Here is a 13,906-nt window from a genome sequence, read left to right on the forward strand (position 1 = left end):
CAACGGCATTGTCAGCCCCTGGGCTCTCAGGAAGATGAGTGACTGTGTTGCTGGTTCTGTTGTTCATAGTGGTGTTGTCATGGCATCTGCTGTTTTGCAGCTGAACTATTGGAAGTGAGCCCTGACATTGTTACCAATGGCAGCTAAATCAAGTTAATGGTCAACTTTGTGTCTCATTACCAGTTTTTTGACTCATTCTTAGTCAATACATTTTTTTAATGTTCTAATGCAGAGTTATAATTATTCACAAGGAATGTGGTGCTCCATTGTGGAAGTAAAGCACAGTTTCTCCTAATTACATTGTATGTTAAAAATAAAATCTGAAATAGCAATCAAATGCATATTTTTCTATCATATATTACATATTTATTTGTGGGTTTCTTTGCATGTGACATATAATTGCTTTGTTTAAATTCCATTGTGTACATATCTTTCAGTGAGCTGCATATAGGTTTTTCTTCTTTGTAAATGGTCTATACATGGAATGCTAAATGCATTTTAACAGAACACAAAAGGGAAGATCAAGAAATAATTAAGCAACAAAGGAACAGTCAAACACAAGACTTTATTTCCTTGGCATGTTTTTGTTTTTTAAATGTCAGTAGTTTGATGCTCCTTCGGACAGTGAAATACCAGATACTTTCCTGCTTCAATAGATGAAAGAGCAAACTCTAAGGGCATAAATGGAATTTATCCTGTGATTTGTGAGTGACATGCATACTGTCTCTGAATGGGTGACATAAAAATCTGCATATCACTTATGTAGTAAGAGCTTTCAGAATTTAGCAGTGTAATTTTCAGAATGGTGAACGTTAGTTACTGGAAAGTCATATCATTAAAAAGCAACATTGAATGGACATAAGCTTCTACAGCCACCTCTCCTAAAACAACTTTAAAACTTTAGTTGAAACAGGCTGGGCAATAACTCCTGGTAGTTACAGTTACTTACTGAGGACTTACCTGAATCTTTTGAAATGACCTGTCAAAATAATTCATATTCTTCTACTTCACTGTGCTGTCAGACTCTGTCAGTTTTTTCTATAGAGGAGTCCCAGGATGTGCTGTGCAGTCACTTTACTCCCAGTGCCACAGCCCTCAGAGTTCTCCTGAGTTGTCCTTTCAGCCAGTGTAAGATGCACCTGGCTGACAGCTTGAACGCTTGGAGGAGAAACCCGGAGAGCAAAACAAAGGCTGAAATAGGACTGCTGTCCTATTTTTATTGGAATTACCCGTTCTCAGAGCTACTAATTAATGTGAAGAAAGATTAATAAAATGAAAACTGGAAGAATTTATGGACAGGAAGAAGAAAGGAAAAGTAAGAAAGCTGACAAAAAGCTGTAAACCAAGGGATTTCTTTCTTAGCTAATCCTTTTGTTTTTTGACTGTAAAGACAGGTATTGCTTGTTGTGTTTTCAGACTGTTAGACAATTTGCTGCAGCTGAATTACAAGTAAAAATAATTGACATTGAATGAAAGAAATGACTTAACTTCCATGACTGTCATTGTTATTCCCTGTGCTGTAAGAGCCTAAATGAGGGGTGTGGGACTCTGGGCCACTCTCCAAAATGCAGTTTATTCCATCCAAGAGGTTACAGCAGTCCAGGGTCGTGGGTGACAGAGCCTGTGCCTGCAGCTGTCAGCTCCAGCTGCAGGCAGGCCTGGAGACCCTTTGGTTTTGGTTACATTGCATTATATACTTTTCTTTGCTGAGCATCTTAATACACTAGAACCAATCTATACCTTAACTTTTATCTATAGCCTGTCATAACTACTGTAATTACCATATTCATGTTACTGTTCTCCAGTCACCAAAAGTTAGTACATGACAGTTTAAGCTAGAAGTTGTTTTTCAGTTTTCTTGCACTGGAAAATTCTGAGACCTTTTTTCTACTTGCAGCATTTGCTGACTTGTTTGCCTGTGCTATCTTTCTGCTTGGTAAAAACATCTTCTTGTTTGGGGTGGGTTTATCCTTTGCTCTAAGCCATACAAACCCCTTCTAACGAACACACCCTTTGCCTCCTTGGTTACCCAGTAAGACTGGCTCAGCAGTTCTTTTCTTCTATGTCAAAACTTGCTTCCATCTCTATTCCTTCTTCGGATTCTACATTTAAAAATCTTTCTGCCAAGCACACATATCTGTGAGACTTTCCTGTCAAGCTTCCATCCTTCCCAAGGCTGTGCAGTCTGAGGGCTCACAGGTGCCCCTGTTGTGTCTCTCGCAGTGCTCGGCGGAGTGCGGGGACGGGATCCGCACTCGCTCCGTGCTCTGCATGACCAACCACGTCAGCAGCCTGCCCCTGGAGGGCTGCGGCAGCAACAGACCCGCGGAAACAACGCCCTGCAACAACGGGCCCTGCGCCGGCAAGGTGGAGTGGTTTGCTGGGGGCTGGACACAGGTAAGGCAGGCACCAAATCTGACTTATCTGTTGCTTTTCTACTGGCATTTTACTTTAAACTTGTATTCTGATTCAATAAAGATGTGTGCCATAAGGTATTTCTTCATCTCTCTAGAGTATTTTTTGGTATTTTAGAATATCAAAATACTCTAGATACCAAGTATAGCTATTTGGTATCTAGAGTATTTCTCTCTAGAGTATTATTTGGTATTTTTCCCTGTATTTTACTGAGCTGATGTTCAATACTTTTCAGCATGTGCTGAGTTTTTTTACTTTGATGAAAAGAAAAAAAAAAATGTTTTTCTTCTCCTCTCTATCTTCATTTTTTGTTTTTCACCTACTGACCCAGTGTATTTATGAAAAGAATGGTGACAGAATTCTGCTCAGCATGTTCAGGTAAACCTTAAAGCAGTGGATTTGAAATTCTTAAAGTCGAGCCTTTGTGATGGTGCATAAATGCAGGGAGATACATACCTATACATATGTATGCATATGACATTTCCAAAAGATAAAGAAGGCAAAAAGCAATGGCTAAGTCCAAAAGTTAGCTTTGGCATTGTTGTACTGAAAGCCATTACAATAGGCAAAAGAACAAATTTTGGTTAGTGGCCTCTATAGTGATACTCTGTCCTCAAAGTAAATGCTTCCCTTCATCCACATCTGGTAGCCCTTGTTCAGAATGAACATTTCTTCTGTCTTTGTGTGGGCTCTGGCATTGCCTGGAGAACCTTTGGGACTGCTTGGTGGAGCTTCACAAGCACTTGGTGGAACTGTGCTGTTAACTCACTGCACAGCAGATCCCACAGTCCTTCCAGGAGATAAGGAGCTGGAAGTTAAACTGGTACAGCTGAGGGGAAGATTACAGGGCTACTGCTATGCTAATGCTTTCAAGTGCAAGTAATAATTATAGTGTATAAGAATATGTATAACAATAATAACAAATTCAGATTTAAAAAATCTTAATCTGCAGTTCTAATAACAGGCGAAATCCAGGCCTTGTTACTCAGACTTCTCCAGACAGTCAGTAGGAACTCTGTACCCATTTTTGCTGTGCTGGAAGGGTGTTCAGTTCAGAGCATCCTGACTATTCTTTTAATTCACCTTTTTTCTTTACAATTGAATTGTTTGATGCACACAATCAACATCTTTGCTGATGTGAAAGCTGTGTCTGACAAGATCAGTTCTACTGGCCTAGTCCTGGCTGCTCTACCTGGTTTTTAATAGCAAGATGAGAGCAGTCAGTAGGGCAGAGCAGTGGGGAGCACAGAGGGCTGGCCTTCCCCTGCCAGAGCTAAGGTGGGGTGTTCACATGGTGCCTTTAGGAGGAGCCATTGAAAGAGATGTTTTGTGTTAAAGAATGTGCAGTTACTGTACTTCCTGCAGAATTTATTTGGGTGCATTTATCTTAAGGTTCTTCATTCTGCTCAAGAGTTTTGTGGGAATCTGGTAAAGGGATTGTAAATTCTACCAAAAATATAAAGAAAATCCCCAGTGTTAGGAATGTTTCATTGGTTTAGGCTGGAAAAAGCCTTCTGAAAATCATAGTCCTTTATGCAACCTAGAAACCAGTATGTTGCTGTAATCATCTTCTAAAAACCTTTTTACGAGTGCCAGAAACAGTATTGTGTGTGTACTTAACCTTTAAATGGGCAGTAGGAATCCAAGTGAGTCAAATTCACTTTTCAGAACTGGAACCAACACTACATCACATAGATACTTGCAAGCATGAAAATAACACCCTGGCAGATCAAGGCATTTTCTAGAAACAGCACAGAATGTGAGGCTTTGTAAAGCTGCAAAACTGTGCTCTAACCTTATAACCCTCCAGAGTTCAGTGCAGCACATAGGATCCTGCTTCAGCAAGAAACAGTAACTCTGCTTATGGAGAAAGTGAGTTATGCTTCCCTGTTGATTGAGAAAATAAATACCAGTTTCTTTTTGTAGCTACAGGTAAAACTACGCTTTGAGATTTTTCCAGAAGTGCACTTAGAGTCATATGTCTTCTTCATTAAGATAATTAGAAATATGTCTTGAGTCCGTGGTACCATGTGATGTGGAGAAATGTTACTTTGTAAACAAGTTGAAGGACATGAGGAGAATAACAGATTTTCCCACTTTTTTTTTGTTCCCTGATGCAGTGCTCTACTGAATGTGGTAGTGGAACTCAGCAGAGAGAAGTAATTTGTGTTAGGAAAACTGAAGGTAATTTTGATGTTTTGAACCCCTATGAATGTTCATATTTGGAAAAACCTCCCAGCCAGCAGTCCTGCTACCTCAAACCATGTGGATCAAAGTGGTTTCATACAGAATGGAGCACAGTAAGTCTGTCATGTTTTCCTGTATCTGTACTTTGTTTGACACATCTTTTTCTGTTTATATTGAAAGAGAACACTGTTTGCATACAACCACCCATCATGAAATTGATTTAACTTTGCACAGGAATAATAATAAAAAGAAAACATTCTCTTTGCCTGGTGGAACATAGAAAATTCAGGAAGTATCTTGACCAGAAAGAGACACTGCACAGTTGTCTTTGTATCATTGATGGCTTCTTCATAGAATCTTCCTGTTTTATAAAATTGCTTTGGCCCTTACAGTGAGACAGTGTGGTGCACTTAGAAGTTCATTTTAGATCTCTAGTTTCATTAAAATTAAGGAGTATTTATTAAAGAATGAGGGATGTATTCATTTCTTAGAGTTAGTTTTACAATAATATTTTACTGTGAACTCTTCACTGTAATACTTAGAACTTCACTGGGAGAAAATGTGTTGTACAGCTTCATGTATCTTCAGTTTCCCCTGGAAGTGGACCAGCTACATTCACCACTGTGCCACAAAACACTTCAATTTCATCTGTAATTTCCTATATCTGACATAGATTATTGGTTTTCTACCAAAAAAAAAATCAACATTTTTGTCCTTAATGAAAATCAGGAAGTCCACTGTCACCTTGGAATGAGATGACACCGTATGGAATGCAGTCACTTTGTTGAGCCATAGGTCAGATTGCCACTGGCAGCTCTGCAATGTGGGTGCTGCTCAGAATGGTTTGTGTGAAGTGTGATGTGAGTCTTGGTTCCATTCTAAGTGCTTAAGATCTCTGTAGACCTGAAGTCCTTATGGCTGGATGTGGATGTGGAATAATTACAGTGTTCTGTACAGGCATGTAACAGGAGAAACTCTAGAAAAATCCATGTTCTGTTACTGTTGCACATGGCTGCCCTTTCAAATGTGGGTAAAGGTTGTACTTAAAGATGAAAAAACAGTTTAAAAATATAAAATGAGACTACTTTGGTTCGTTTTTTTACAATATATGATTTTATGGCCATGGTAAGTTTTTTATGCAATGTTAGGAAAAGAAATAATTATGCCAAAAAAGTCAGAAAGAAAACATTCTTACTAGTCTTGAGCTATTATGGTTTTAATAATAAATGACCCAGGTTTAATTAAGTTTTTGAACATAAGGTCAAACTGGACAGTGAGCCAAATCTCAAAGACCTCACTCAGGCAAAATCCTTTGCCAATGGGGATTTGCTTCAGTATGGGCAGAAATGTGTAATAATTGGCTTTAAAAGTACCATAACAAGCAAGTACAAAAGTCTCTGGCTTCATAACAGAGCCTGAAGGAGCACAGAAATATTTCCTTTAGAAATTCAGAGAAACTTAGAATGGTTAGTAAAATCATTGTGCTGCAAGAGGTGAAAAATAATTGAGTGCTAGGGAAAAAAAGGTAATTAAAATTATTCTTGCTTGTATATAAATGGCAAAAGGGAGAGTGGAGGGCCGGGCAGTCAAGTAATAAAGTTCAGAGCAGTTAAGTTCTTAAAGCAGGAAATGTGAACACTATGGAAAGAGTAGATTTGGGAGATGCATCTAAATGAGCAGAGAACAACCAGAGTAATTAAAGAAGTAGATGTTAAGTAATAAATTCAGAAAGGGAACTGTTCTAGCTTGATTTCAGTGGCACGGCATCCACTGTGTTTATTTGTGTGGTTGTTGCTCCTGTGGTCAAAAATGTTTGGGAATCTTGAAGAAAATTTTACCTGTATATTACGGGCTTCCTAGGTAGAAAATAAAACCCAGTAGGGTGAGGTTGATAAAAGGCTGCAGTGATACCTGGGTCTGTCATCAAGGTTCCCTTGTTTACTTTCTGTAATTACACATCTCCTATGGCCTTCATGAACTTCAGCTGAATTGTTTCAGTGTTCCAAGTCCTGCGAAGGAGGGTTTCGGGTGCGCGAGGTGCGGTGTCTGTCGGATGACATGGCAGCCAGTTCTCAGTGTGACCCACAGCTCAAACCCGAAGAGAAGGAGCCCTGTAATACACAGGATTGTGTCCCTGAAATAGGTAAGGCAGAGGAAACTTCTGTTTTAACTGTGGAACTCCATCTAGTGGAGAAGTTATTTTATAGACATTAATAGTATATTTTCTTTGTTGAGTTCAAGGTTTTATTTTTACACAAAATACAGCTCTTTTCTGTGATTTAAAAGTAGGTTTCCAATGAAAATGTTTTCCTTGAAATGTGTAAGAAACTGGCTTATTCTTGAAGTTGCTGAGAATGTGAGAGATTTGCTTCTGTGAAAGTGGTAAATACAGGGTGTTTTTCTGCAGCCTCCTTGCATTCTCCAGGGTTTCTCTTGGAAGAATATTTAAAACAAACAAAAAAAAAAGGATCATTATATACTGTATTTGGAAACAGGTTCTGTATGAACCAACAAAATTAAACTAAGGTATTAAGTGGAACGAAGCAATTTCCTTTTGTATATAGTAAATACGGGGACCCACTTAATTTGCGTTGGAATTAGTCATTCATCTCATACAGATTTGATTTTTATAGTAATGAGAATGGCTAGGAAGAGAAAGATGCAAGAATGTAGAGACAGTTTTAACTCTGAATGTTCTCCAGTAACTTTCAGTTGGGAATTATTCAACATACTTTAAGATAACAGCATTAAAAACCTGGGGAAATGGGGATAGCTACATTTCTTCAATGATTTATGTATCTTAATATGAAATCCTAAATAATCTGATTTATTTGCTTAGATAACCTGTTTTAACCTGACAGTGAATGTTTAAATACAGGTCCAAGGGGTTTTACATGGTAAAAAGAAGAGAACTGATTGTTGCTCTGGTATGGTTTTCTTTAATTTCTGCTCTCTTCCTTTCTCTCCGCAGATGAGAACTGCAAGGATAAATACTACAACTGCAACGTGGTGGTTCAGGCCCGGCTCTGTGTGTACACCTACTACAAATCAGCCTGCTGTGCCTCCTGCAGCCGCGTGGCAAACAGACAGCCAGGCTTCCTGGGCCGCAGATAACACACCCTGCCCTGCTCACAGCACCACTGGCACTCTGCACTGGAGCCTGGCAGTGCTGCTTGGACTGCAGCACTTGGAGCGTCCTGCAGATGGGGTTTATATTGCTGAGTGCATCAAGACTTTGGTTAAATCTCACACCCTTTCAGTTATTGTGCAGTTATCTCTTTTAGGATGTTTGTTGTAAAATCATGATTTTTTTAAAGCATTCATTTTTAATGATACTATTATTTGCACCTGCTCATCAGATACTTAAGGAACATACCGGCCTTAAGATTGTGAAATTAATGAAAACTAAAATCAATTGCAGGCAATTACTGGAGATAATTGACCAGTATGGATGCAGCTGCTCCATTATTTTCTGAGTGCTTACTTGGTTTTTTGGACTGCCTTAAGTTAGAGGACTAAATCAATGAAACATACATGAGAAAAATGACTTCCCTAAGAACCAGACCCTTGAAAAGCATTTATCATCAGTTTCCTAGCACTCTAACATTTATTTTTAACTACTTCAGTCTATTCATAATAAATCAGAGTCACTGTTAAGGTCTCTCAGTTGTCCTTTTAAGTGATGTCCTGTCCTTAGGCAGCAAATATATACACACTTGACTGCCAGAAGGTGCCTTTATATTTAATTCATAAACTCGTGAAGACATACTTTTATAATTTTGTATGGATTTTAAAATCCATTCCCTACCAGAGTGACACTAGTGTCTAACTCTTTAAGTCTTTTAACGGCTGCAGCTGTCAGTGAGACAGGTTAACCAGAAAGGTGAAGAGCCTTTGCTGGTATAAAAAGTGATTGTTTCCATTGGTGAGGTCTTTTTTCTGTAGGGGACTTATTTCAGAACTGGGATCTTGCCTAATTCTTGTCTCTGCACTATTGTTTAACAACTGCCAAACCAAAGTACTTTGTTCAGACCCAGTCTGGAGATGTCACCAGTTTCTGAAACAACCACCAAAGGAGAGAGGCCTGTGTGCCTTAGAGCAGTCTGTTACTCCTGGTATCAGGCAGCAGTATGAGTCTAGTAGCTGAGTATCTGTACAAAGGGGTCTTAGCTATTGGCATTCTTAAGGTTTTGATCAGTTACTATAACATACTTGTCTTTTTTTGCTCAGTGTTTCATTGTGCAGATCTGTTCATACCATTCACTTCCTGTTACTTAAGAATGGCTGCAGACTTAGAGCTGAATTTAAGTGGTGATTTTCCATTTCTGCAATTACTGTACTAAGCCTTGAGACTCGCTAAGGGCAAATAGCATACTATGCAGTGCAGATGAGGTTTTGCATTATCTGCTTGTTCTCTAGCCTTTATTTGAGAGGTCTTTCAAATGTGTAAATAAGGCTGAGGGGAAAAAAATAAACACCTCTGTTTATTCAGCTGTTTATTACAGCATATTGCTTGTAAATTAATGGTGCCCATCTATGCATCTGTTCCTAAAGTGCCTCATGTCTGAGTTGCAAAGAAGCTGTAATAATCTATGTTCAGTCAATCCCAGAGGTGTGGTTAAGGTATCCTGCCACTGATGCAGAGCCATGTTTGAGCCTCATTGTATATCCTTTTCTTCTTGCTGCTTTGGTTCAGAGCAATGCTGGGAGGCAAATGTTGCTGGGTGTGAAAGCAGTCACATCAGTTTATGTGCTGGAGCCACAGGAGGGTGGAATTCCTATAGTCTAAAAGCTGCCTTGAATTGAGATTAACTCCTGAATGTTTTGATTTGGTCACTCATGAAAAATATATTTTGGACATGATGAACTACTACTGTTTGGCTACATGAAATGACAAAATGTTTCCCTTAAAATTTGGAGGTACTCCTTGTAACTATAAATTGTTGTGTGTCAGCCAAAAATGTCATTGGCTGTTTCTGTACACTTTGACTTGGGCTTTTTCACTGTAAATAATAGACATAAAGTTGTTAGAAACAGAAACTCTAATTAGGAAACTTCAAGTTCATTAATCCATCACAGTCCTGTTTCCTTGAATTACAAAGATTTATCCACAAAGATAACTTACAGATTTGTTACCATGTTATGTTCCTTAGATTCTTGACCAAAGAATTATATGGATAAAGTGCAGTGTAAACAGCTCTGGAATCCATTACTTCTGAATACAGATTTTCATCTGTGTATCTCATTGCAGAAAATCTTGACATACATTATGGCTGTTATCTCTTTCATCCCAAGGAAGTGTTTTTCTGTCAGCTTGAGGGAAATACCTGTTCCATAAAAAGGCTTCCTGGAAACCCCAAGGCAAATGAGATGCAGAGGGAATCTGGTTTGCAGTCATGGAACAGATTCTTCTTACACATGCTTTGGCTGTGAGACCATCAGTGACTCAGCACATAGATAGATCCCCCTCTTTTATAAAATCTGTTCTTTTGCTCTGGAATATGTGGCCATTAGCTTATTGTACAAAGATGATCATCTTGTAGGCTCTGTTAAGCTTCCACTACTGTAAACACTGTTAGTGAGAGCTATCAAAGAATATATCCATACACATAGCAGTATAACCCTGTATTACATCTAAGGTATGCAGCTTTGTGAATTGAATGTAGTGAGCTGTGGTTATACAAACTGTAAAGAGTAAAGAGACATTTTTCAGATGAACCAGATTTTAAAAAAAAAAAATCAGTTTTACCTAATTAAATATCTAATGGTAAGTAAATATTAATGGAAAGAAAAGTACCAGAATGCTGCTGAACCTAATCATTTATCATCTCTTCTCATATGTCAGCATTACTAAAATAGTTGTTCCTGCAAAATGAACTAGTGAGCCCTTTTCATCAGCACTTTGATATACTAATATTGTCTGCACAAGTGCTGTGCAAAGATTTCCCCATCTCAAAAAGCATGATTTTGAAATTGGGCCTATAGCAAGTGTTTGTTCTAATAGACAGTGCCCCAACTTAGGATGATGCCTGTAGGGGATTTGACTTTATTTTCTGTAAGTCAAAGGTGGCCTTAATGAATGTAGTAGACATAGAGCAGATGTGAAACCAGTATAAGTAAGTAAGAAATTACGCATATTATCAATTACAAATATCAACTATGCACACTTCTGATTTTTAATGTTTTAATTTCTTTTTCTGACAATTTAACATCAGTCCAAAAAATGCAGAATGGTGGAAAAAATGCTTCCTTGCCTTGAAGATGCTTTATGCAATCCAGGAAGACCAGAGTAAGTTAGATACTTCATTGAAAGAGTCCAGCTGCTTATGGGCTAAAATCTGCATACAACTTCCATGTCTTACACACATGCAGCTGGCCAAAATCAGCTTCATCCAGAGCAGGCCCTGTGTCTCAAAGCACTTTCCATTTGGAATGGAGGATTCCTGGTGCAGTTGTTTATCAACTTACCAAGGGCTTGTCAAGGTTTGCTAGCTCCTGTGCAGTGTCATCCTCAAGTATGTGGAGGGAGAGTTCCTTGTGTACACCAAATTTGAGAGACTGAATTCATGGAGTCCTCCCTTCCTCTCCCAGAAGATGGTGTGAAAGTGTGAGGGTTGCTCCTGTGGGAATGACCCTGGGTGTGTCTGCCTTGGCCAGCAGTGAGACAGTCAGTGTTTGCTTTGCTCTGTGACCTTCAGCCCCCGGGGCTCTGAGCAGGGCAGGGCTGGTTAGGAGGCAGGGCAGTGCTGGGAGTGCCCCTGGCTGTGCTGCAGGCCTGCCAGCCTGGAAGCCCACCCCTGCTGGGTGGCCACAGGCTCACTGCAGGACCACCTCAGAATCCCTGCACAGGGAACTGCTGTCTTCCTCATCCCACACATAAACATCCTGCTTTTTCCCAATACTTCAGCAAATGGAGAACTTTGTGTATGAATCAAGCAGTGTTTAGTGTTACTGCTTAGATCCCAGTGTTATGGCAGTGTGGTGCAGTCTTGTAGTCCTGGACTGTGCCAGTGGTCATCACTGAGGGAGGGAGGTGCTCAAACAGCTTATGGCTCATGTAGGACTCGTACAGGAGGCTTGGCCTCCTCTCTTTATAGCATGTACCACTGTAAGTAGTAAAATGTGCCTTTTGGGCTTTGTTTTTCCCCATCCTCATCCTGACCGATCTCCTTTTTACACCAACACTAATGCTTCTCCTCTCCTTATCCCACTTTCATCTCTTTGTCCTTTGGATGACAATATTAAATTTTGCCAGAATTACTGAAGATTCTGAACTGGCCTTTGGTTTATAAGAATCCATGTTAGAAATAAGCCCAGCTGTTAAGAGAGCTGTATTTTTTCCAGCCCCTGGATTTTTGTGTCTGTGCATATCCATGCTGGCTAGTTTAAAATGCATAGTAGTAAAGGACATACTGAATTAATTCCTGTGCAGTGAAGCTGTGGTTGCACAGTCTAGGGTGGCCCTTTAATCTCATATGTAACATGTATTGCACAGAAATAGTTATGGTCCTCACAAAGGAAAAGCCATGTGTTTATCTGCTTTTCCTGAGACTTGGTGTCTCTGACTTCCTCGGAGCTGTTCTGTGTATTGGGCACATAATTCATGTGCATGCCTGGAATTGGAACAAAAACCGAAATTTTGAACATGAAAGTAAACTTCATTTATTGCTATACTTATAGAATGTTTGTAGGAGATGAAATTAGGCATTATTTAGAAAACAGAGTAAAATAATTATTTCTATATCAGAAATGAAAAATCATCCACTCAACCTTTTCAATATATTTTAAAGCAAACTTGTAATCATGATGATGTTTCACTGTGGGTGAAATTCAGACCAGGGGAAAGGGAGAAAATTCAATTTCAGAGGATTCATAGCAGACCTGAATTTGGTTCTTTACTTCTCACCTTTTAATAACCAGAAGTTCAGAGGAGCAAGAGTCCCCAGTTTTCTATATCCCCATGTACTGTAACTGGATACAGATAAGTAGCATCATACCTGGAGTGGAGGGAAGCTTAATTGTGATGGATCATTGGCCTTTCAGCACATCATTGCTGCTGACCTGGATTTCCACACTGTGTTTGGGTCTCTTGAGACCAGTGGCCTTGGCAGGGTTGGGTACATATGAGCTTGTGAAGTCCCATCATAGTCACTCAGGATCTAAAGAGAGCATCAGGAAGGACAGGAGACAAAATAAACCCTAACTTTTTTTTAATATGTATAAAATTGTCTATTTGACCCTCATAATTGATTTTGGCAGAAGGATATACTTTATTATAACTTATTTTGTTATTTGTAAATACAAGATGTCTATGGGAAATATGTAATTCTGAGCTCTGTCTATGGAACAAGCCACTGCACCAAAATATTTCAAATATTTAGAATAGGCAGATTTTTTTATTAAAAGGGACCTAATATGTATTTATTTACGTATACCATTCAAATTTTGTCCAGCTTTTTCATTATACTAACCCATCTTTTTAGGGAATTTTATAGTACAGGTATTACATATATATTTTTGTATATATGTCATACTGTAAATCCATAATACAATTTTCTAAACATTCTGGTTAGCCAGTTCCTTGAGTGAATTAAAGGGGGAGAGCATAAGCAAATTGCTTTCTGACTCGTTCAGGAATATATATCCGTGGCAATGTACCTGAACCAGAACTGTACAGCATCATTTTCATATTGTATACATTTTCTCTTTGATGAAAAAATGTTAACTATTTTTGTTTATGACTAATTTATTTTTTATTATTGTGGAAAATAAAGTAACTGAAGATGAATTTAAGTGACATGTTTGGGGTTTTTTTGGATGATCTGCACTTGAGTTTCGTGAGAATTACAAATATCTCCTTTGATCTCTGCGGCTTGCAGCGCCTGCGGCGATCCCGAGGAGCGCTAGGGGGCAGCAGTGCGCGCACGGCCGCCGCCAGGGGGCGCCGCGACAGGGGAGCCGTGAGGGGGGCGCCGCCAGGGGGCGCCTTCCCGCCCGGCTCTGAGGGGACGGGACTGACCGCGCCTGGGCCGGGCCGGGCCGGGCCGGGCTGGCACCGTGGTGTCCTCACGTTGTCCCCGCGGTGTCCTCGCTTTATCCTCACGATGTCCCCTCGTTCGGGAGCAGATCAGTGAACGCAGGGCTGGCCTGGGCCGCATTCCGCGCCTCAGGGGCACCGCGTGTGGGGAACCAGCGCCCGTGGCCCTCTGTGGGGACACAGAGGCGGGGGGGGGGGGGCGGGGGGAAGAGGGGGGTTTGCTTGGGTGTTGTTGGTTGGTTTTTTGGTTTGTTTTGGTTTTTAAAG

The 13,906-nt window shown here is 39.9% G+C and overlaps 1 protein-coding gene across 1 annotated transcript in view; it reads left to right on the forward strand.

Moving 5' to 3' along the window:
- The window catches only part of THSD4 (thrombospondin type 1 domain containing 4), a 92,263-nt gene extending 78,873 nt beyond the window's left edge, over positions 1 to 13,390 (forward strand). The window contains exons 9-12 of the mRNA XM_059858222.1: positions 2,224 to 2,397; positions 4,536 to 4,715; positions 6,601 to 6,745; positions 7,574 to 13,390. Coding sequence (XP_059714205.1) covers positions 2,224 to 2,397; positions 4,536 to 4,715; positions 6,601 to 6,745; positions 7,574 to 7,716 — 642 coding nt within the window. The 3' untranslated portion in view covers positions 7,717 to 13,390. The remainder of the gene's footprint in view (positions 1 to 2,223; positions 2,398 to 4,535; positions 4,716 to 6,600; positions 6,746 to 7,573) is intronic.
- The last annotated feature ends 516 nt before the right edge of the window (positions 13,391 to 13,906 follow it).

Source organism: Haemorhous mexicanus, chromosome 13 (genome assembly GCF_027477595.1).
Source record: "Haemorhous mexicanus isolate bHaeMex1 chromosome 13, bHaeMex1.pri, whole genome shotgun sequence".
NCBI classification, from domain to species: Eukaryota; Metazoa; Chordata; class Aves; order Passeriformes; family Fringillidae; genus Haemorhous; species Haemorhous mexicanus.